This window comes from Typopeltis vanoorti, chromosome 24 (genome assembly GCF_054136105.1).
Source record: "Typopeltis vanoorti isolate ZY-2024b chromosome 24, IOZ_Tvanoo_1.0, whole genome shotgun sequence".
In the NCBI taxonomy this organism is placed as follows: domain Eukaryota; kingdom Metazoa; phylum Arthropoda; class Arachnida; order Uropygi; family Thelyphonidae; genus Typopeltis; species Typopeltis vanoorti.
The window spans coordinates 8,513,516-8,537,854 of record NC_143572.1 but is presented as its reverse complement, the minus strand read 5'-3'; the positions used below and the strand labels follow the sequence as shown (position 1 = coordinate 8,537,854).

The 24,339-nt window shown below is 35.5% G+C and overlaps 1 protein-coding gene across 4 annotated transcripts in view; it reads left to right on the top strand.

Annotated features, from left to right (window-relative positions):
- Rad9 (cell cycle checkpoint control protein Rad9) overlaps window positions 1-24,339 on the top strand; it is a 242,435-nt gene that overhangs the window by 122,335 nt on the left and 95,761 nt on the right. For all 4 annotated transcript variants that reach the window (XM_090413858.1, XM_090413854.1, XM_090413855.1 and 1 more), the window contains 2 exons: window positions 11,618-11,724; window positions 22,925-22,989. In XM_090413858.1, the coding sequence (XP_090269984.1) occupies window positions 11,618-11,724; window positions 22,925-22,989 (172 nt within the window). The remainder of the gene's footprint in view (window positions 1-11,617; window positions 11,725-22,924; window positions 22,990-24,339) is intronic.

Sequence of the window (24,339 nt, the reverse complement as noted above, 5' to 3'; positions counted from 1 at the left end):
TTGTAAAGGTGGATAAAGCTAGGATCACTATTCTTAGTATTTGCCCTAATGTAAAACTCATCCCCTAGGAGATGTATGTTGTTTTACATTAAGGGAGATAGGTCACTACCCAGACCGGTTTCAACCTTTATTGAGGTCTCATCGGTGAGTAGGTAGACCAAATAATACCAAGATTATAGTGATAATAGCTTTAATACTTTACAGTACGAGTTGTCAAAAGGGCGTACAGATAAATTAATGAAATAAAGAGCTAAAAGATTTCACTTCGGCGATGTTAAAATTATTTAAATTAAAGGGATATTTAATCCCACATTATTTCAAAGCCGAATAAGAAAACTGTAAGATAGAAATCAAAGAGTTTCATGCCGAATATAGCAAACTATAAAAGTTCGGCGTGTCCAAGCATGAGCAAACACCTGGGTGGTACAATACCGGGCAACTCGTTGTAAAGGTGGATAAAGCTAGGACTGGTCTGGGTAGTGACCTATCTCCCTTAATGTAAAACAACATACATCTCCTAGGGGATGAGTTTTACATTAGGGCAAATACTAAGAATAGCGATCCTAGCTTTATCCACCTTTACAATGAGTTTCCTGGTATTGTACCAGCCAGGTGTTTGCTCACACTTGGACTCGCCGAACTTTTATAGTTTGCTATATTCAGCATGGAACTCTTTGATTTCTATCTTAGAGTTTCTTATTTGGCTTTGAAATAATGTGGGATTAAATATCCCCTTAATTTAAATAATCTTTAGTTACTAGTTATAAGAAATAACAGCCAGACCTCTAGGATGGAGATGACTTTGGTCACTTGGTGAAGTATCACACACTTTTCTTTGGAAGCAAGGTGTCTGGTTTCCATCACTTTCTCTCCCCTTACTTTTTTTTTTTTTTTTTTTTCATGCAGAAGTGATGTTCTTTAAAAACATGCAAAATACACTATAGAGAAGCAGCACCTCTTCCATTTAGTGGTTCTGCTGGCGAACCCAATAGTTCAGTCCTATGAACCTGAAGGTAATGTACTAGGAGGCTTCCCAAACCAGCTAGTAAATAATTCTACTCCCACTTTCTCATGCCAGAAAGTAGCTGCTATAATGAATATAGTGGTATAATGGGGGGGGGGGGGGGATGCTGTTGAGAACTTGCATGGAAAGCAACTGTTACTCCCCATATGTTCATCTCCATACTGCATCTTACTGCAGTGTTATTAACTTCCTGATATCACAACCATGAATACAGTAACAATGTGGATTAGAAAAAAAAATCACAAATATATGGGAAAAAATAAAAAATACAAGAGTCATTTCAAAAGTTTTGCACACCATGCTTGTGTGGCCCATGGGATGACACATTAGTTTCCATCTTCATGTCAGTTGTAAGACATGAAGGCAGTATTGTAAGTCAAAACTTTGTATGCTTGTTCTCTATTTTCTGTTGTTCCATGAAATAAGATTTCAGAATGAAGGAAGGATCTGACTTAGGTTGGATAGCCATGGGATCCTCACTTTTCCCACTCCTGTCAAAATTATTTATGGAGATGTTGAAAAATGAGTTATAGAACTGCCATTAATCTGGCCAGGAGCTGTAAAATAACTAGAAGAATTTATAAGCTATTTAAACAACTACCAGCATTGTATCCTTTTCACATTAGATTAGACAGTAACAGGTTCCTCACATATTTGGGTGTCCTACTGAAAATCTCTGACTAGAACACTTACAATATGCTGTTTACCAAAAACGCACACATGCTGGGAGATTGCCTCTACGCTACATCCACCTACCATCCACCACAAAAAATGAGGCATTATTAGATTTTTATGTTGCAGGACAACACAACATCCCAAATGATATTGAGAAGTGAAACTAAGAGCTTCAGCTATTCAGAATGATGTTATCACAAAATGGGAATAAAGAAGGCCTCTAAGGACAACCAGCACTTAAAAGAGGGCTATACGAGAGAGAGAGAGAGAGAGAGAGAGAGAGAGAAAATATCATAGATATTAAGGTAGCATGAAATACAAGCAGCTTGCATTCCTTTATATGCAAGGTGTCTATTTTTACTTCCTTTTAAGACCACATCCTCCACTTAAAAGCCATCTGCTGCTCTTACAGTATCTGCTATGTGAGATAGATGAGCTGCTCTAAAGAGAGCCACATGACATAAGACATCAGATGTCAAAAGAAAGGAAAATGAAAAGAGAACAGTCAGGCTCGTTTCTACACAATAGATGATCATGTACTTTGGCAAACCAAAATAGTCTAGCAGTTACAGCAGCAAATTCAAGCAGGCCTCTGAAATGCTGTGTTCCTAAACCAATGTAATAAAAACTAAGAACTGAAACATCTCAACCATACAGACCTAGTATTTATGAACGTTGGAAAGAAGTTTATTGATATCTTTTTCTTGAAGGTGATGACTTAACTATTTGGATAGCTGGATTGTAGAATGTTGAGCTTCATAGATGTGAAAGAGGTCAGAATGATTTGTGAAATTTGGAGACCAGTGAATACAGCAGATGATACAACTCTGTATTCTTTTGAAATAATAGATGCCTTACATGAAATGATTTAATATATAATTTTTGTTCACAATCTCAGTTTCCTTAAACAAATTGGAATAAAGGCACAAGCAAGTATAACTGAAGAATAAGCAATGGAATGTGATTAGTATAGAGCAGCAAATCTAATTGCTAAAATCCTAAAAGTACTTTAAAGAAAGGGAGAAAAAAAAAGGATTATATTCTTAGATGAGCAGTGCTAAGGAAGATTTCCTCCAAAGGGGAGGTTAACCATATCCTATCAGATATGTTGAGATTCTTTGTACAAATATTTCATGAAGAAACTGCTCTTATGTAGGGCTTTAGCCTTTTTTCTGAAGAATCCTGTTTACTATTTATAGCATGTTCTACAAGGTTTGCCAGCCTGGTTGGCTGAGTGGTTAGCGTATCCGCTCTCCAGCCAAAAGACTGCAGGTTTGAATCCTGCCGTGGGCATGGATGTTTGTGATTGTCTGTGAAAATATTGGTGGGTGGTAGATGGATTTGGTGGTGGAGATGGAGAGTCGTGGAGTAAGTGCCCTCCCTTGATGAGTCTTCGGACTCCCTGGAGGTGTCACGTAATAATAATAAGGTTTTGGCTCATGGTATGTAATGTATTTTTGATGTTCTGTACTACGAAACAGCTGTAGGTCTACCGTTTGGCCAAAGTAGGATAAGCAAACCATAGGTACTGTACACTAACAGAATCGAGACCCTTCGACACTTCTGCGCATGTCAAAAGAAGGAGAATCCATTCCGATATTAGGGTAATTGATGCATTTTGTGGGATGATTGTTTATCATTATATGGTGGAAAATTAGCTTTTCTGTTATGAAAATTCAAGTTCTTAAAGCGGTAACTATTTTGCTTATACAACAGTTGGAAAATTTACATATAAAGCACATGATTTCGCATGTTGATGACCAATTCATACATCCTTTATTTCTTTCTTCCCTTCAGCATGAATTGACTATTCTTGGCACATTGCCAAAGTCAACTCTACGAAGTATGGGTGTACAATACAAGGAATTGGATAAACACTGGTGGAGGTTTATCCAGTCTACTTCACAGAACCTAGAAAGGAAGCAATATTGTAAAGGAAGTAAGTTATGTTCAAATGTACCTTTTAAACATATGGAATAGCAGTACAAGTGATATACTCCTGAAGAAGGAAAAGAACCCTATACTTGTTCGTGACGTTGATACCGAAAGCTTTATTGATCAAGAGATTGGATTTAATGATCAAAAGATCAAGAGAGTGGATTTAATATGCTGGAGATCTTGTATCAGTCAGGATGGTCTATAGATAATGTTGTTTAGACTGTACATAAATATATTGCCCAGTGTGGGTTTGCTTTCTAAAAGAAGAAAATTGAAGTCTGTTTTTAGAACTCATATAATATAATGGTTGTTTTCTGTTACTCTGTAATGCTAGGATAGCATTGATATCTTGGCAAGAAAGTCTTGAACCTTAGATATAGATGCTTGCCAAACTGCAGAAATATCACCTGTACCATATGGAGAGCTTCATTTGGATGTTATGGAGAAGATATTGCCTGAAATGTTTCATAAAGCAATTAGCCATCTTTCCAGCTTTTTATCCTCCTTTATTGACAAATCCATGCCTTATAGCATTTCTTCAAGGATCTAAAAGATCCTTGAAGAGTTTTGTATTGGCTTAATAGATGATGTTTTAATAGTCTCGATATTCTTCTGTTTTCATTAGCATTTCTTTGGAACTTTGGAATTACTACAGTAAAGCTTTCCTGCTGATATAGTTGAGGCTTTTTGATTTTACAATCTGTTCAGGCTCCTTCAGCTGTCACAACAAAAATTACCAGCAGAATTTTGTTACCATCAAAATTTACAGATATTTGTTCATGCTGCCTTGACTAAAGAAATATAAATATGAAAGAAAAAAAAAAGTACTGTGGGTTTACAGTCTTTATGGCTGAGAGTCACCTAAAAACACTGAAACTGACATTCGTTTTTTAATTCCACTGATCAAACTTGAAGAGATGTCAGTATTGAACTACACAAATTGTTCTTTTAGTTTTAATAATATTTTATGAATCTGATAACTATTAATTGTTAAGGACTTTATTAATCCTTTAGTAATTTTGGAAACAAAACCAATGCTTCATGTTTTGCATAAATAAATAAATGATGTTAAGACTGAGTATATTGTTAGAAGAGAAACAAACTGATTCATATTAACACAAATTCCATGTCTAATGGCTCGCATCAGTTGCTACTTGGTAGAGGTTGCAGATAATTCATGGAGAAATTAAAATCTGATATGCTAAAATATCTAATAAGATATTTACAGATGTCATTTAAAATAAGTCCTTGGTCTCTATTAATCATGTGAACATGATTCTCTATTAAGAGAATCATGTTCACATGATTCTCTTAATAGAAAGAAACTCAGATTCCTTGATTAGTCTAGAAAATATCCCCTTCAGTGATGTGGGATTTTTCTTTCCTTTTGTGCTCTGTCTCCAACATGTTATTTCTTTTCATCTCAAAACCATGCTGTCTTTCAGAGATCTGAAAGACAGCATGGTTTTGTGCTCTGTTTCTAACATGTTCTTTCTTTTTTTCTCATCTCAAGACCATCTGTCTTTCGGAGATCTGAGGAGGCTACGAATGGTTTGAATTGTCTTGATAGATACTCTAATACTGTGATCTTTGAGGAGAGTAACAATCTTAATAAATAATTACCAATATATATATGGGATGGAGATTGAATCTCTGCTGGATACTCTGGTTCTGAAGAGGAGCATCTGTCTGAAAACAAAATTTGGTTGCTTGTATTTTTGGAATATCCATTGAGAACCAAAGAATGGGTCTTTTGATTAGTTCTGAACTAGTTCAGAGGTTGCCCAATTCTTAAGGAAGATGAAGGGACAAAGCATGAAGATATTGTTCAGTATGAGTAGATTTATGGAAAACCTCTGAAGAAACGCTATTGCCAGGCTTCTTTATGATTAGGACACCCTGACAGGGGAGTTTACCATCTTTTTCTAACTCTAATGTAAAATCAATATTAGGATTTGAAAGTAAAGAAAATGCTTTGTCTGAAAGGTCATGTTTCCCAATAATAAAAATATCAACATATCTTCACCAGATGGTAGGTTTCAATAGAGCATGAGCAAGATCAAAGTTTTTCATTTAGAGATAAGCAAGGAGGAAATAAGGGATTACCCATTGCTAGTTCAGATTGCTGTTTATAAAAACCATTGTTCTACTAAAAAAAAAGAATGGAGGCAGTGTTCAAATATTTTAGTGACATCTGGTGAGAAGAGATCTCAAATAAGATCTAAACATTGCATCCACTGCAACATTGTTAAATAGACCTGTTGTGAAGATGTCAGATGATATGTCTATATTTGACAATTTCTGAATGAAATGGGATGAATTCTTTGTATAAGAATCAGTGCTCCTGATATGATTTCCAGTTGATCTCAGTGGGATATCATTTTTATGTATCTCTGGAGAACCATACAGTCTTGCAGGTATACGAGGTGTGATCAAAAAGTATGGCAAATGTATCTGAAGCACTCAGTCTGTCAGAGGGAAGTGAAGCTGAGAGGAATCATGTTATGAGTTTTGAGTTGATCAGTTTGCTCACTTAGTGGTAAATACAGTTTTTGTGTACCATTGTTTTTCACCACTGCCCCATAAATAGAAAATGGGGATCATGTGGCTTCATCTCTTTTTATGATGCTTTGGAAAAAGTACAGATATGGAGTCACATGATCCCCATTTTCCATTTATGTGACAGTGGTGCAAAACACAGGTACACAAAAACTGTATGTACCACTAAGTGAGCAAACCGATCAACTTAGCTCATAACATGATTCCTCTCAGCTTCACTTCCCTGGTACTGAGACCAAGATCGAGTTCACAGTGGGAAAACACCGAACTCACCTCTGCCAAAGAAGGTACACCATTCAAAATGCAACGTTCGAGTTCTATTGCTTGTCTTTTTTTATCTGGAGGGGATTGTGCAGATAGAGTTCATACCTAGAGGCACTACACTCAACTCTGAATATTATAAAGTTGTACTTGAACATTTGTGGAACGATGTGTGTCAGTAAAGACTGCAGGAGTAGGCAAATGGTTTCATGTTGCATCATAACAATGTTTTTTTGCTGGACATCTCTTATTTGACAGTTCTTGTCAGACAAAAAAAAAAAAAAAAAAATCTGTGTGCTCGCATCTGCCACATTCACCTGATTTAGCACCCTGTGACTTCTGGCTCTTTCCAAAGTTGAAATCGACAATGAAAGGAAAACGTTTTACATCAGTAAACTGAAGTGGCTACAACAACATGCATAAAATAACTAAATAAAGATGACTTCCAGGACTGTTTTTCAAAAAGTGGCTGGAATGTTAGGTCAAGTGTATGGCAAGCCAGGGAGACTACTTTGAAAGCAGTTAATTCACTATACTTTTTGATCACCTCATAGGATGTAATGATTTTAGTTTCTATAAAATCTGATGGCCAGTTAGGCATGTTCTTAAGTAAGTCAGTAGTGTTTTTCATTAGTGTCCTAAGTAGGAACATGGTCCAAAGTTAAGAAGGTAGCATAATCAGAGAGCATAACAGATGTTTTGTCATTATAATCATTGGTGTTCATAATCAGTAGTTACATTTCCTTTATCTGTATTTAAGGTGTTTTCATTGTTCTTCAGAGAATAAAGTGAAGTTAGGCTTGGGTGTTGATGAAGCAAGAAGAGTAGCAATTTAAATCTGATATCATCAGCGGAATCAAACAGGAAATGACCAGGATTGCAGTGATGCCTTTTTCTACACTGTACGAAATGAGGTTTTCCATAAGCCTACATACACTGCATGCTATCCTCATATTTCATTTATTCACCATCCATCTCAAAAGCTAGGCATTATCGCATACATCAAGAACCTGGCAACCTGGATCTTGCAGAATGAAGATGAACTTAAGGAGGAACTCCAAACCCTATTCCATTCTTTGGTTCTTATGGATATTCCAAAAATATAATCAACTGGTGGTAAATTCATTTTCAGATACATCCTCCTCTCCAGAACCAGAGCATCCAGTACAGAGATTCAGTCTCCATTCCATACATTGGTAATATATCTATTTAGATTGCTGATAATCTCAAATATCACAACATTACAGAAGTTTTCAAGCCAATTCAAACTATATATATATATATAGCCTCTTCAGATCTCCAAAAGATAACATCCCCCTTCTACAAGCATTGGGGTGGGGAGTCTATAGGATACCTTGTTCATGCAGTCTTGCTTACATAGGACATAGAAGTCCTGGTTTTGAGGTGAGAAAGAAAGAACATGTTGGAGATGTAGAGCACAAAAGGAAAGATAAATTCTTATCTTGCTCACCATATTTCAGCTACAATGTGTTCTGAATGGGATGCTTTCACCATTCTACCATTTAGAAGAAAATTTCTTCTAAATTTTCTAGACAAATTGAGGAATCTGTGGCATTCATTCCTATTGGTTCTCTTAATAGAAATCAAGGAGTTATTTCACTCAGTATCTGGAAATATCTTATTAGATCTTTTGGCATATCAGATTTCAATTTCTCCAACAATTATCTGCAAACTTTATCAACTGACAGCTAATGCATGTGACATTCAATTTATGATTTATTCATTGTTAACATTATCTGTTATTATTTATTTTTCTATTTTTAACAGCCCTAAAGAAGCTGCCAGTTTGGGCATTGGCAAAACTACTTGGTTTTGTCCTTAACAATTAATACACAAATTATCTGTCTTCCCACCAGAAAGTTAAGGTATAGACCACCAGGAGGAGATCTTGCTCTGTTGATGTCAGATCTGCTCCTGGAGGGACTTTCTCCCTATATCCTTGATTATATAACATCCTTGCTCAGTCATTTTCACTATTGTGTCCTTCAGAGCTACAGTAATGCAAAATCGGATGATTACTGATTTCTACCATGTTATCATTACCATTTCTGCTTTCCTGTTCCAGACATGTACTCTGACTGAATAACTGAAATAATTCTTCTGCAATAAATCTTTGTATCTAATTTCACGCAAAAAAAACTCCCTCACTGTTATCCTAGCTTTAGTTTTTTAGCAAGTATGCCAAAGCAGTCTAGGATGAATACCCAGTGTATTGCAAGTAGCTAGAATGAAAAACTCAAATTTGCACTTAGTCTACACTGTACTTGCAACATTAAGAAACCATCAAAAAATCCATATGTGATTTTGAAAATGGGTCAAATGTTGAAAACTTTGCTAATGCTTACCTCCTTAGACAACAGTCAAGTTTTCTGATCTCTTTGCCAAGGCAAGTGGGTGCAACTTCTGTTGTTCCATGTGTCTACTTTTCTTATGCATTTAGATGGTGATGTTGTAATATATGCAAAAAAGATGAGGATCTACTGCCTTCTGATTATAAAAGAGCAGTTCACTGGATGGTTTCTTCCTCCCTCTAAATTTTCACCAGAAAGATATCAGAAGAGTCCTTAATAGCTTGGATACCAAGAAGTCTTTTGGTTGTTATGATATTCCATCCTCTCCAGTTATGCTTAATATATATGCTTATAATAACAATTCATCTTATGTTATCTCTACAAGCTGTGATAGCTAGCATACTTGACTGTATGCTAATTACCTTAATATAAGCAAGCTTATATTAAGCCTGTCAATTTCACATACAGTTTTGGCAACTCTCATCCATTACCTGAGGACAGAATCTTCCTTTATCACATCCAGGAGTCTATGAAGTGTCTTGTTCATGTCATCGAGCCTACTATGGAGAGACGAAGAACTGTAGACATCTGCCTCGGTGAACATAAAAAATATATCTGGCATTATTGCTATGGCAAGTCAGGTCTAGCAGACCATGCTCTAGATCAGGTATCGGTAACCCGCGGGCTGCATGTAGCCCAAATGTGCATTTTTGGCAGCCCACAAAAGGTTGACCATACTTACATGGCATGTGGCCCATATATTGAATTATTTAAATAATACATTTTATAATATGAATAATAAATTAAAAATAATTTGATACCGATACTTCGTGATATCACCCTGCAACTTGACGTGAGTCAACCGTGTCAATCATTACGAGCTGGGATAACAAAGGCGACTTCATCCGACGACAACCAAGATTTTGGCGCACTTTTGCAGTTGCGTTCCCTGGTTCATCTTATATATTTGTTAAAAAATAATTTCAAAAATGGGTTCAAGAAAACGTAAAATTGCAGATGAAGGAAGATGGTTTAATGATGAATGCAACAGCAAGTACTTTATTGAAAATGGGGATATTTTCAATAAAGAAGTATTTGCCATAAAAGTATTTGGCAAGAAGTACTTATTTGTCATAAAAGTGTTGCTGTTATGAAAGAATATAATATCGGACTTCACTACGAGAATGAATGTGAAAGTCAATACAAGGGTTTGAACTGTCAACTTAGAAAAAAATCATTAATAAATTAGAAGCTTCTTTGATTGCTCAGCAAAACATATTTAACAAGCAAAGTATTCATAACGAATTGGTTGAGCAGAAGGACGTTACACAACAATCTGATAAAGAATGTATTATGTCTCTTGCATTTATGGTAGGTATTACAACCTACCTTAATGAATGAACTTAATTTGAAATTGCAGGGCGAAGGTAAATTCTAGTAGAACTGTTTTCTGACATAAAAGAAGGCAAACTATGTCTGTTGAAGAAACATGTGATGGAAGAAAATCTACATCATTATATATGTTGCAAATCTGCATCTACAGTTGGATCACAAACACAAAAGGAAACTTTTGTTGGTATCATTGAAGATTTACAAATGGAATTTTCAACAGGATTTGTGGATTTTCATAAAAATAGCATTGAAATGCGATTATTTTTGAACCCTTTTAATGTCGACATTGATGACGTACAAAACCATCTACAGATAAAAGTTTTGGAATTACAACATAATGAAACATTAAAGAATGCATTTTCGTTAGAAAATATCCAAAAATTTTATCTATGCTTACCAAAAAAATTTGAAGGATTAATTAGTATCGCAAAGAAGACGATAGTTACATTTCAAAGCACGAACATTTGCGAACAAGCATTTTCTGCCATGAGTTTTAGAAATAAATTTTCTTCTCGACTGACCGATGAACATTTGCATGCTTCGATTCAAATTTGCACCTCAGGTTATAAAGTGGATATAGATAATCTGGCTAAGGGAAAACAATCGCAAAAGTCACATTAAGTAGGGAGACACACATATTGTGATGCATAAACTCTATTACTTTGCTTTTAAGTGATAATAATTTTCATTGAGTTTCATTTTCATGCTTGTTTCATATCTCGTATTTTAAATATTTGTGTTTTTTTTAAGACTGATATAATAAAAATTGATAACCTAAGTATTTTTTTTCAATCACTATTTTCTCTTAATTTCGCTTGCGGCCCGTGAGCCTGAAAAGGTTGCCGACCCCTGTACACTGGATCGACTGGAAAAAAAACAACAAAAGTGCTGCAAAGAAGCTTTTATAAGTCAGAGAGGTTGTTCCTGCAATCAACAGAAGCTGTGAAACGTACTCCAAACCTCAACAAGCATGGCTGTATAAATTTGCCAAAGATTTGGGAGACAGTCATCTTAAGACCAAACTAATACCTGATTTCTTTCTCTGTTATTTATTTATTATTTTTTTTTCCAACATAGATGGCACCTAATTAGGACTTCAGTTTTTGTGTTGCATGTCACAATTGTTCAAACTAGTCCCATTGTTATACCAAATTGTGGTTGTCTCGTGTACTGTGACAAATTGTTTTTGTGCTCTGAAGATTCTGGATAGAATACCAGTGAAATATCGGCACTAAGTTAATAAATAGTTATTTTCTTATCAGTCTTTGTTCTTATCTATACTATTAAAAAATCAACATGTATGATGAATGTATTAAGCCTTCCCACACATATGACAGTGACAGAAGCAACTGTTCATTTAGTTAATTTACTATATGCATCAGAAAAAAAAATCCTGAATTAAAAAAAGAAAATTTGAAATTTTGATAAGTGGGTTTTTTTTTTAATTCTGTTACAGACCCAACAAAAGTAGTTCACACTGAGATAATCTTAGAACCTGAAGAATTTGAAGAATATGGAATAACAGAAGCAGCTGAAATTACTTTCTGTCTGAAGGAACTCAGAGTAGGTTTGTTGATTGCTGAGTTATATATATATATATATATATATGTATAATATTATTATTATTACTTGGGCTGTTGTTGTTTAACATGAATATTAATGATATCGGAAAGCGTTTTGAGTGTTTTATTTAGTTATTTGTTGATGATGCTAAGTTATGGAGAGTGATAAGAAATGTAGCTGATGCAGAATTCCTGCAGGCTGTTTTGAATAGATTGTTTACATGGGCAGAAGACACTGAATGTCTTTTCAGTGTTGCCAAATTAAAGTCATGCATTTTTTAACAGAGTACATTACAGAGAGAGTAATAATTATATTAATGGGAATTTATTAAAAGTAGTTAATGAAGCTATTGACTTAGGAATTATTGTTGATATTAAAGTTTAGGAGTCACATTGTTAAAGTGATTAAGTCATCACATTAGATAGTGGCACAGTTAAAGAGAATACTAACTTATAGGAATAAGGAAGTTATTCTCCCACTTTACAAGGCTTGAATAAGACCATGGTTGTGCACAGATATGCCCGTGTTCGTGATAGAAAGCCAGTTGAAAATATTTATTGTCAAGTAGCCATGATAACTGTCCTATGGAATTGTAATATATATGGTTGCATTGATGTGTCTGCAAAGTTTGAAGACAGATGATATGATAGAAACATACAAGTTAGTGAGGAAATTTTACAGTATAGACACAAATGAGATTTTGTAGGTTTTTTTTACAGTGGAGGTAGAACTTGGGTTATCCATGGAAGCTGCTGAATAGTGCTGTTAGGAAGCATATGGGATTCAGGTTCTTGTGATTTTGTGTGTGTGGAATGGATTACTATTAGATGTTATGGGTGCATCTATTTGTGAATGTGTTCAAGAAAATATGTGATAGGTATTTGCATGTCTAAAGGTCCCCCCCCCACCTCTATGAGTTCTTGACTCCCTGGGGGATGCATTCTTAATAATAAAAATGTTATTCTTGTGTTCTTCATATTTTCATTATTTTGGTTTTATTGATATTAACTAGCATCTTATATTTTTAAGGTTTTGTTTTCTAGTTTTCCATTTTACATTGTGGTCTAGGTTTTGTATCTGAGGTTATCTGTATATTTTATATGCACGATACAGCTACCATTCATTTATAATACTTTTTTTTTTTCTGTATTGCATTTTTTCTATAATCAATACAGAATTATAATTCTCTTATTACAAAACTGTGCATATATGATAGGTGCCATATGGTACCTATCATTTCTGTGATTCTCGGATCAAAGGAATGGTATCATATAGTTATTATAATTATTATAAGTATTTCATAATCTGTATGTTCATTATATAGGATTTGGAGTAATTGTTCTCTAGGAAGTCAAATGCTTGTTTGAATTTGCAGACATTCCATCAATGTGCCCACATATATTACAATTTCCTTACATAAAGTTAAAGACAATAAAGAAATGTTTTATTTCTTGTTATTTCTGCAGTTCTCCATATGATGATGATGGTGAATAGTAGATCCTTTTTTTTTTTTTTTTTGTAAATCTAGCTTGTTCTTTTCCATTCTTTTCCACTGAAATGAATGGAAAAGAAGTGAATGGAATCAGGACCTAATGAGAACCTATAGAACAAGTCCAATATTTCAGCTATTTAGGCAAAGTTTTTAGTGAAGATGGCAAATTAAATATGAAAATGGACAACAGAATAAGCAAAGCTGGTATGAATTTAGTCAAAACATCTTTTGTATACTGCTTGTTTAATGTTCAAATCAATTTTAAGTTATGGATTTGAGAGTTGGGTTAGAAATAAAGTACTTGATCAGAGATTAGAGATCACAGATATGAGAGTTGTGAGAAAAATTAGAGCCTGAACAGTTATGGGATCAATAGCAGAATTATATTAGAAATGAACAATTTAGGAAGGAACTTGACATTGTTAGCATTCAAGAATGTGTTAGCAGGGCTAATCTAAGGTGGTATGTTCACTTAAAGAATGGGAAAGGATAGAGTAACAAAACAGATGTTTGATGCCAAGATTGCAGAAAAAAAAAAGACCCAGAGGAAGACCAAGATCTAAATGGATTGATTCAGTCAGAAATGGCTTATAAGACCAAATGTTAGTTATAATATTGGAGTGCTGACAATTGTTGATAGGAGATTAGCAATAATATGAGCTTAATCATGTAGTACTTTTGTATTATTATGGGCTACTCCCTGGAGTCCTTAAACTTATCAATGGAGGTCTTAAACATCATGCCCAGCACTATTCAACATTTGCGCAGTAACTATAGTACTAAGTTTTGAACTCATTCACAGTCATGGCACTGACAACAAACTCTGGCAACCTATTCCACTCATTCACCACTCTCCAAGCAAAAAATCTAGTCCTTACACTTTTGCTGACTACACTTTTTCTCAATTTCCAATATGGGTGGTCCCTAGTTCTCCCACCATCAGATCTGTTCTGAAAAATTTTCACTGTATTAATCTTGTAAAAATCCTTCAGTAATTTGTATATCTCAATCATGTCACCCCTTTTCCGTCTGTCAACCAATTTCTGTAATCCACAAATCTTCAACCTGTCATAAGACTCATTCCATTGACCTGCTATATAATAGGCAGAATAGGCACCATCCTATGGGTCCCATACCGTTTAGGGCCCTGTGACAACAGACCAAAATAGTATTGATTTGCTCTTGAAAGAAAAAATTACAATCAAGCTTTCTTAAGTTGTTTCCAAAAGATAGAAAAAATTAATCAACTCAAAGAAACGAAAACTTTACATTAAAGACTCTATAGAGAAAATACGTATTAATGTAATGTATCCATTAACAACTTAAAGTACATAAACCATAGACAACAGGTTCACATTACAGTTTGTCTCTTAAAAACTAATTTTCTATCTTAAATAAAAGAGCCAATAGGCTTCACTTTGGCGATGTAACAATATTTAAATTAAGGGGATATTAAATCCCACATTATTTCAAAGCCGAATAAGAAACTCAAAGATCGGAATCAAAGAGTTTCATTCCGAATATAGTAAACTATAAAAGTTTCAGTGGATTGTAACGTAAGCTAAAGCATGTAGTTTAACACTAGGGCAACTGCAACTCGTAGCAAAGGTGGGTAAAGTTCTGATCACTATTCTTAGTATTACCCATAATGTAAAACACGTCTCCTAGGAGATGTGTGATGTTATACATTATGGTGGAAGGTCACTACCCAGACCGGTTTCGACCTTTATTAAGGTCTCATCAGTGAGTAGGTAGACCAGGTAATACTGACGTTATAGCGAAAAGAACTTATATATTTGCTATATGATTTGTCAAAAAGGTGCACCCATAGAATACTTACATAAAAGAGCCAATAGGCTTCACTTTGGCGATGTAACGTCACCGAAGCGATGTTATTGTGAAGCAATAGTGATCAGAACTTTACCCACCTTTGCTACGAGTTGCCCTAGTGAACTACGTGCTTTAGCTTACGCTACAATCTGCCAAAACTTTTATAGTTTACTATATTCGGCATGACACTCTTTGATTCCGATTTTTGAGTTTCTTATTCGGCTTTGAAATAATGTGGGATTTAATATCTCCTTAATTTAAATAATTTTCTATCAGCTGTCAGTTAGGGAGCCCAAGATTTCGACTGCCTAGGGGCCTCCACAGGGGTTAATCTGGCACTGATCTTGGTCACTTGCCTCCGGCTCCTCTCTACCTCCTCCTCATCCCAAAGAAATGCAGGTGACCAGATCTATGCACAGTAATCAAGATGAGGTCTTACAAAGGCTCTATAAAAGGGTATAATAACCTGCTTGTCTCTGCTCATCAGGTTATTCTTTAGTAATCAAATAATCTGATGAGCTGTTTTGGCCACTTTTGCAATATGCAAGAGCATGTTACAGAGGCACAGTATAACTCCCTATCCATAAAAACTCCCAAATCCCTGACTCTCAATTTTCTGGAGTATAGGTACATCAATGTGGTACACAGCTGATAATCTTTTCATCCCAAAATGCATCAACTTACACTTTGCCACATTAAACTGACATCTGTTTTTTGCCCATACTACCAGTCTGCTTAAATCATCCTGCAAAATATTAACATAATCTTTATTAACTAATGTTCTACCCAATTTTGCATCATTGGCAAACAACTGAATTGTTCCTCTCAAATCCTTTCCTATATCATTATTATACAAATTAAATAGTAGTGGCTCAAGAACATAGTACTATGGCACACCACTAGTCACAGGCCTTCTTCTGGACTCTATTTCTGATTAAACTACTGTCTGGTATCTCTTGGTTAACTTCATATCCATCCCCATGTCCTGCAATTTATTAATTACAATTTCCATGCAGTATCCTGTCAAATGCCTTTGCAAAGTCCAGCAGTATCACTGTAAATCCATTACCTTTATCCAACTCTGCTTTCACTGTATTATAAAACATGAGCATGTTACAGAGACACAGTCTACCTTTTGCAAAATCATGTTGCCCCCATACAGTATCCCATTTCTGTCTCTCCATTCCTGTATTTTGCTCTTGACCAACTTCTCCATTACGTTGACTACAACTCCTAATGTGCTCATCAGTCAGTAATTTGCTATATCAGTCTTGGAACCTCCTTTAAGGAACGGAACTATTTTTTCCTCTTTCCAACCCTTTGGGACTAGCCCAGAGCTGAGACTTAGATTAAATCATGTGGTCAAAGGCACTGCCAATTCCCTAGTGCATTTTCTTAAAACTCGAGCTGATATATCATATAATCCCATAGCTGAATTAACATCAAGGTTCTGCAAAGTGTTCTCTTAGTAATTCTACTATAATAAATTTAGTTTAATCCTTTATCCAAGTGTAAGCAAACAAAGTTTGAGCCTGAAAATATCTTCAGGACTGAGGTAAGGTGGTACAACACTTTGTCAACTTGTAGCAAAGGTGGACCAAACTCTCATCACTCCTTGTCTCAGTATCTCCCATAATGCAAAGCACATCTCCTTGCAGACGTATGATGCTATGCATTAAGGTAAGGGCTACTACCCAGACCGCTTTCGACCTTTATTGAGGTCTCGTCAGTGGGAGGCAGATCCAGAGTGGTGATACTAAGGCAGAAGTAATAGGAGAGGTCATATTCACCTATACGAATTGCCAACAGGTGTACCACCTTATTATTAAATTACTCTGGATTTAGAGAAAGATGTTGGAAGTTTATTTTGCACTTGGTTAGACTATAATAAATTTAGTTTAATCCTTTATCCAGGTGTAAGCAAACAAAGTTTGCACCCGAAAATATCTGTAGGACTGAGGTAATGTGGTACAACACTTTGGCAACTCTTTGCAAAGGTGGACCAAGCTCTCATCACTCCTTGTCTCAGTATCTCCCATAATGCAAAGCACATCTCCTTGCAGACATGTATAATGCTATGCATTAAGGTAAGGGCCACTACCCAGACCGGTTTCGACCTTTATTGAGGTCTTGTCAGTGGGAGGCAAACCCAGAGTGGTGATACTAAGGCAGAAGTAATTCTCTGCCTTAGTATCACCACTCTGGGTCTGCCTCCCACTGACGAGACCTCAATAAAGGTCGAAACCGGTCTGGGTAGTGGCCCTTACCTTAATGCATTGCATTATACATAGTAATTCTACTATTTCACCACTCAGTTACTTTCCTACTATCGGCATTCATTAAATCATTCTGCCATAAATATTCTTCTTTTACTTGCAACATACCAAAAGAACTCTTTGGGATTATTTTTGGACTGCACTGTTAATTTCCTTTCTTACTCTGCTTTTGTCTTACCATACTAATTACCCTTCTGGCCTGTGCTTTGTACTGCCCATGTGCCTGCTAGTCCCTGCACTTTTTTTTGTAGTTCCAGCTTAATGATGGTATTCATTCATTTAACTCTCACTTGATTTATTCTTTGACTCTAGGTTTGCAATCTGCTATTACTTCCCTCAAACACTCCTTGACTACATCCTATGCATTATATCAACATCCAGCCCTTGCAGTTTCACATGCCATGTCACTGATCCAAGCAATCTCTTGAATTCGTCATACCTACCAGCCCTATAATTTCACATATTCCCCTCTTAACTGAAAATTCCACACATTTAGGCATCTCCCAGGTCAAAACGATATGGCCACATTGCCACCAACTGGTGACAATGTGGTCATATTGGCTATAGACAAATTCTGTGATGCAAATACTAGATCTAACACTTTCAAAACCCTAGTACATTCTGTCACATGCTGCCTTAGGTAATTATTCATTAGTAACTGCATAAATTCTGTTTCCTTCTTCCAATCTGTGTTCCCATAGTTAAAGGTTCTGCAATAGTAATTACCTGCCCTCTACTCATTGAACTTATTTGCAATGCATACTATCCCTATCATCCTTTACATCCTCTAGTCTATAGAAGCATCTAACTGCATATTTTGTTCTGCTGGCCACTGTCTCACACTAGATGGCCTCAAATGTGCTATTTTCACTGGCCTGCAGTTGAACTTCTACTCTGTTCGGTTGTAGTTCATCAGCTATCATCAGTAATACTTCTCCCACAATTCTTTCTGTCCCCTCTGTCCTTCCTGAATACACTATACCCTTCTATCCTATCTCTCTGTTCTATCCCTCTAATTATATCTTATTCTGTCAGCCATGTCTCACTAATGCTAATAACCTTTGGTCAGAATGAACTAACCAATGTCAGGAACTCCTTCCTCTTGTTTCAAATGCTCCTGTGCATTAGTGTACATAAAATGCACAAGCCCCCTTAGGCCCACCACTGTTCTGACACTTTATACTAACTATCCTATTTTGGTTTGTTAACAGCACTACTAATTTAGGCATTTTATGCACATTCTTACACTCAACTGCTTCACTGATATCAGTGTACCCCTTCAACAGCTTACCCACTAAAAGCTCTAGTTTCCTTGATTTTGTACTTCCACTAACTTAATTTAACAACATTTTTTCTAGACTGAACACCAAGCCATCCTTCTTGTATAATATCTTTCATTCATCAAACTCGCTCCACACTTCCACAAATTCCACACCATTCCTCCTGCATAACATATTATCAACTTATTTACTATTATTGCCCTCCCTAGCTCAACTCTGTCATACTATGCCAACATTAATTCTATCACTCTTTTCTTTTGCTACTTTCAATAGCTCTTTCACTTCCTCCCTCATACCATACTTTTCTACTTTCATTCTTTCCAGTCAAAACAATCAACTCTTTCACTTTACCCTTTTGTGCTCTAATACCCTTTTTTTGCACCTGCTTTTCCCTTAATTTTTTCCTTCTCTGTCTTAGTCAAGCATTCCCTTCTCTTTTTTTGCACTTCTATTATCAGCTGAACCACTTGCAAGACATTTCTGCATTTGCTGCAGCTCACACTTTGTCCTGTGTATTACTCAGTGTAACTTTGCTGTCTCCTTCATTATGGCCACCTCTTCAATCTTTACAACCTTCATACTACTATTCTTTTGATCACCACTTTTACACACACACACACTCTCTCTCTCTCTCAAGCTTGTCACTTTTAATCTTTCTTTCAATCCTGTCTACCATTACACTGTCATATCACACACATTTTAACACTTATTGTCTGTTCTGTCCACTGCTTCAATCTAGTGTCCTGACTTGCGCTTCTGACCCTCTCTTTCGTAGCATTTTTGGGACACTGACATACTGACCCTTACATCCCTTGAGGATACTTATCAGGAAATTGATGTTGATGATAATCAACTTCTTATTTTGTTAATTTTTTTTTTTTTTTTTCCTTATTAGTGCTTGAGGACTTGGAATACGAAACTGCTACCAGGGCAGGAGGGCATTCTCCCTTTAGATGGTGTTTCAGTTGATAGTGAACACTAATACATTTCTGGATTTGAACCTGCATCCTCTTGGCTGGAGAGCAGATATGCTAACCACTTCATCTGAAAAATATTTTGGATAAACAGGAAGATCTGCTTTTATTCTTATAGAAGAACACAAGTCGTATATTAAATACCTTGAACCTGAACAGTCTGGACTTGCAGAGCATGCCATCAACACTAGACATAGAGTTCATTGGAACACTCCTTCACAAAAGTTGGTTCCTCATGGAATTGCTTTATAAAGAAACATGTGAAACTTGACTGCACTCTCCTAACCTAAACAGATCTGATGGTCTACGTCTATCCCCTTTATGAGAGAGAGTACTTTTTAAATCTTTCCTATATACAGGGTGTTCGGGATAAATTTGACATATTTATAATTAATTATATTTTTCCGTAAGTTACATGTATTAACACACACTTCTCTTCATTTAAAAGTTTGGACCCTTCTTCATTCATATACAAGATGTCAGAAAGGATGGATAGCTGGAACCCACCTGAATCATGGAAGAGAATAACTTGTATCATGATGATTCGTGCCCGCCATCAAAATAAGGATATTACGACTGCTGCCCAATGCTCCCTGAATACAGTAAAAACAATCAGGCATGAACTAGAGACTTGCAATGGTGACTACGAGGATGTAGCAAGAAGAAAGATCCCTAGCAGACGATCTGATTGCGTTCGTACAGCAGAATTCCTCGCAAATCTGCAGGAACAGGTGTTGAAGAACCCTGGCATTGGAATTCGGGCTTTGTTCGTGGAGTTGCTAACTGTAGTCAAGCCCTGGATAACAAGGGTAGCCAATGGTAGGCCGTATGTATGGCAGCAGGATTCGGCCCCTTGCCACACCTCTGGGAAAAGTCAAAAATGGTTGTCTGAAAATTTCTACGACTTCACCAGTCCAAATGTTTGGCCTCCAAACTCCCCAGACCTTAACCCCATGGATTATTTTGTATGGGGCGCAGTTGAAAAAGACACCAATCGCACTTCCAGTAATACAAAAGCCCAGTTAATGGATAAAATTAAAACAGTTTTTGCGGCCCTTCCCAGGGAGACTGTAGCATCAGCTTGTTCGAGGTTCCGAAGCAGAATTGAAGCTGTGATCGATGCTAATGGTGGTTATTTTGAGTAAATCTTGTTGATAGTATTGTAATTAACTCTGCCTGTAATGTTTTTTTGTCAATTCATTAAATTTAATAGATACAAAGAAGATTTTCTTTTTCCTTACGAAACTGTCAAATTTATCCCGAACACCCTGTATATATATATATATATATTTTTTTTTTTAATAAGTTAGGGAACTTAATGACCATTTTTAGTTATCTTACATTAGCTACTTAGGTGGTTCCCTTTTTAATTGTCAGTTATTGTTGAATTAGCCTTTTTACATGTACTGAAGATAAAATTCTACTAATAAATAATATTTTACGTGAGTAATTCTGTTATAATTTTAAATAATATGTCTACTCACATTATTTCCTTACTGAAACATATGCAGTATTGTATATCAATAGTAAAATTAATTAATCAGGATAGATACTACCATCAACATTTTTTGTTAGTATTTATTTATTAAATGGCATAAAAAAATAGAAACATTAATTCTATGCCATTCAAGTTATTGAACTTTTTTTACTCAAGTAGTACTGTCCATTGGAAAATTGTAGGCACTCATAATTCTGTGTGCTGTTATATACTAATTTACCTTGACTTTCACAATTATGCATCTAAAATAGATACTTTATTTTCATTAGAAAAGGAATTAGTTATGTGATTACCATAAAATCATTTAAGTTATCATGAAAGTTTTTTCTTTGCTGATAAAGAATTAGCTTTTCAAACACAAAACCTGACACAAATTTATAACTTTTAAATTAAACTTCTAATTAAAGAAATTGTGCCATATTTCTTTAATTTATGGTTTTAAAAGAACAGTAACAAGCTATGTTAGCTTTCTGTCATTGGTTCTTTATCATGAACTGGCCTGATTCATGATAATGAATCAGGCCAGTTAGGAAGCTGACTTATTCACACCAGGCTGTGACAGTTATATCCCATGAGTGATTCATGTTACAATTACAGGAGGCTGACCACCATCTATGCTGTTATTTACTTAATATTTTTCTTTAAATCACTTCACTTCAATACATAAAAATAAAACAATGAAAACAAAGTAGTGTTATTATTAAATTAAAAATAAAAAATGCCGATTTTTGATGGAATCAACCAAAGAATTAAAAAAAGGTGGGTACATGGGTTAAAAATGATTGTAAACTTTTGGAAGTGATATTTTGATGTATCACTGAAAAGAATACAACAGTGTGCATTTCAGTTACAATTGGAATTATTTCTGCACCAATTTAATTGAATACTATTTTGAGAATGCCATACTGTTTGGATAGATGGTAGTGTGACTGATTATGTAAGTATTGTGTCGTTTGTAGGTTTCTTATAAACAAAAAAGGATAATTAACCATTTGATAGTTGTATAACTATTGTGTGTCTAGTAAAGGAAGCCTGCTGTTTGTTTTTCTGTAGTGAAATGTATTTCACTGTACATTTGCTATGCAGTTATGAATTTAGTATTCTGTAATAGTTATTGCAAAGTAGTGATAGTTGCATTGATTTTGGAAAGCTCTGTGTGGTACTTCCAATTTGTTCCTATATTGATGCTAAACTTTCCTGTGCATAGATATTTTTAGCTTTATCCATCCTTATTTCTAGTATTCCTGGCATTTGTATACAGACAACACTGTGCATTGCAGGTATTCCTGTTAGCCTTATACTCTTTTGTTCTCCTTAGTCTTCGCTCTGCTCTGTCACATGCTACTAAAGCTGGCATCTCCCCACATAAGACCTAACCCTCACCCTCAATCCTGACAACTCTAGTCCCCCCCCCCCTCTGTGATATCAACTCTCTCTTCAGAGAACAGTAACTTTTTTCATTTGCCTACATCCATATCTTCTTTGTAGTCTTTTCAAATAATGGTTTTGTCATTAGTTTTTGGTGGGTTGGAATCACTGGAAGATTTAGGGCCTTCAGAGAGAAAAAAGGGCTCTCTCTCATCCAACTCTGCATTCATTAAATATGAAACCTAGCAAATGACAATCCCTTTTTCTCTCTCTCTCTTGCTCTTTCTCTCTTTTTCAAATCCTCAGAATTGATAATAGCTTCTTTTAGCTGTCAGATATAATAGTTCTAAATCTGCTGCAGCTATCTGCCATATTAAAAAAAATAAATTTTCATCCCTGACACATTGATTGTTGTTACCAAAAGCTTACTACTCATCATTTATCCTCTTAATCTGATATCATACTTTTTTTTTTTTAATCAGGCGTTTTTAAGTTTTGCTGAAGGCTATAATGTTCCCATATCTATACACTTCCAGAGAGCTGGCAAGTAAGTACCGTCAGAAATATTATTATTTTTATTGTAGAACATTCTGTAAATAAAATTATTATTATTCTAGTTCTTTAAAGATTTCTCTCTCTCTCTCTCTCTCTCTCTCTGGTTTTCAGTCGCTTTTCTCTCAGATGCATTTTATGGGTTCCTTAATGTTTAAGGTCAAAGGATAAAGACTGATGGATAAATTTAAGTTTGAACTTTGGGGATATTAGTAATCTTGATAAGCATTGCTCCTCAGATTATTGTTGAGAATGATAGGGGTATGAGCCAATGAAAAAACATGAGCTGGATGATTGTTATATTAGTAATCTTAAGAGTGTATATCCTGATCAGAACCATACTACCACATCCGGGGTAGTTGACACATCAAGAACTGTAGTCCGGGATCTTGATGAGAAATATGCTACGAGGACACATGCTACCGCATCCGGGGCAGCCGACATGTCATGAGTTGCAGTCCGTAATCTTGATGAGAAATATGCTATGAGGACTCTCAACATACTTTAGCTAAACATTAATAGCACTCAAAAAAAGATGGAAGAACTTAAGAACATTTTATACAAAAATAACATCCACATTGCATGCTTACAAGAAATGAAACTAAATCAAAATCTGAAGCTTCAAATCAAAGGCTATTCAACATTAAGGAAAGATAGACCAGATGGTTCTAGTGGAGGTCTAGCTATACTCTTACGGACCAAACACGTTAAATATAAAGAAATCATGTCAACTACAAACAGCAATATAAATAGTAACACAGAGGCTCAAGCAGTCAAGATATTTCTACCAAAACCCGTTATTACAGTAGTCAATGCATTTCATCCAGATAACACAGATATCAATACAGAACTAATTAAGCAACTAAGTCAAACAACGTCAGATACGAAGATCCTTTTAGGATATTTAAATGCTAAAAGCCCAACTTGGGGTTTCCCCACAACTAGATCGGAAAGGAGCACAAATAGAAGACATAATTGATGATCTAAACCTTGAGATCATAACAAGCAAAATACATAACTGTGAAAAACAACAGGCACAGAATCAGCATTAGACATCACATCGGTAGATTATGAAACTGCTTCTTACGCAGTGGACAATACAAAATTATGCCATCAGTGATCATAGACCTATTATCACTACCATTAATTTGCAGTTAGACCAAAATCCACAGACAAAGAAACCTTGGAACTTAAGAAAAGCAAATTGGCCTAAATACACACAACTACTAGAAACGTATTGCACTGGTACATTCACTAGTAAAGATCTTGATCAGCAACCACTAGAATTAACTAACAACATACAGAGATCTGCAAAAAATTCAATTCCCAGAGGACTCAGGAAAAC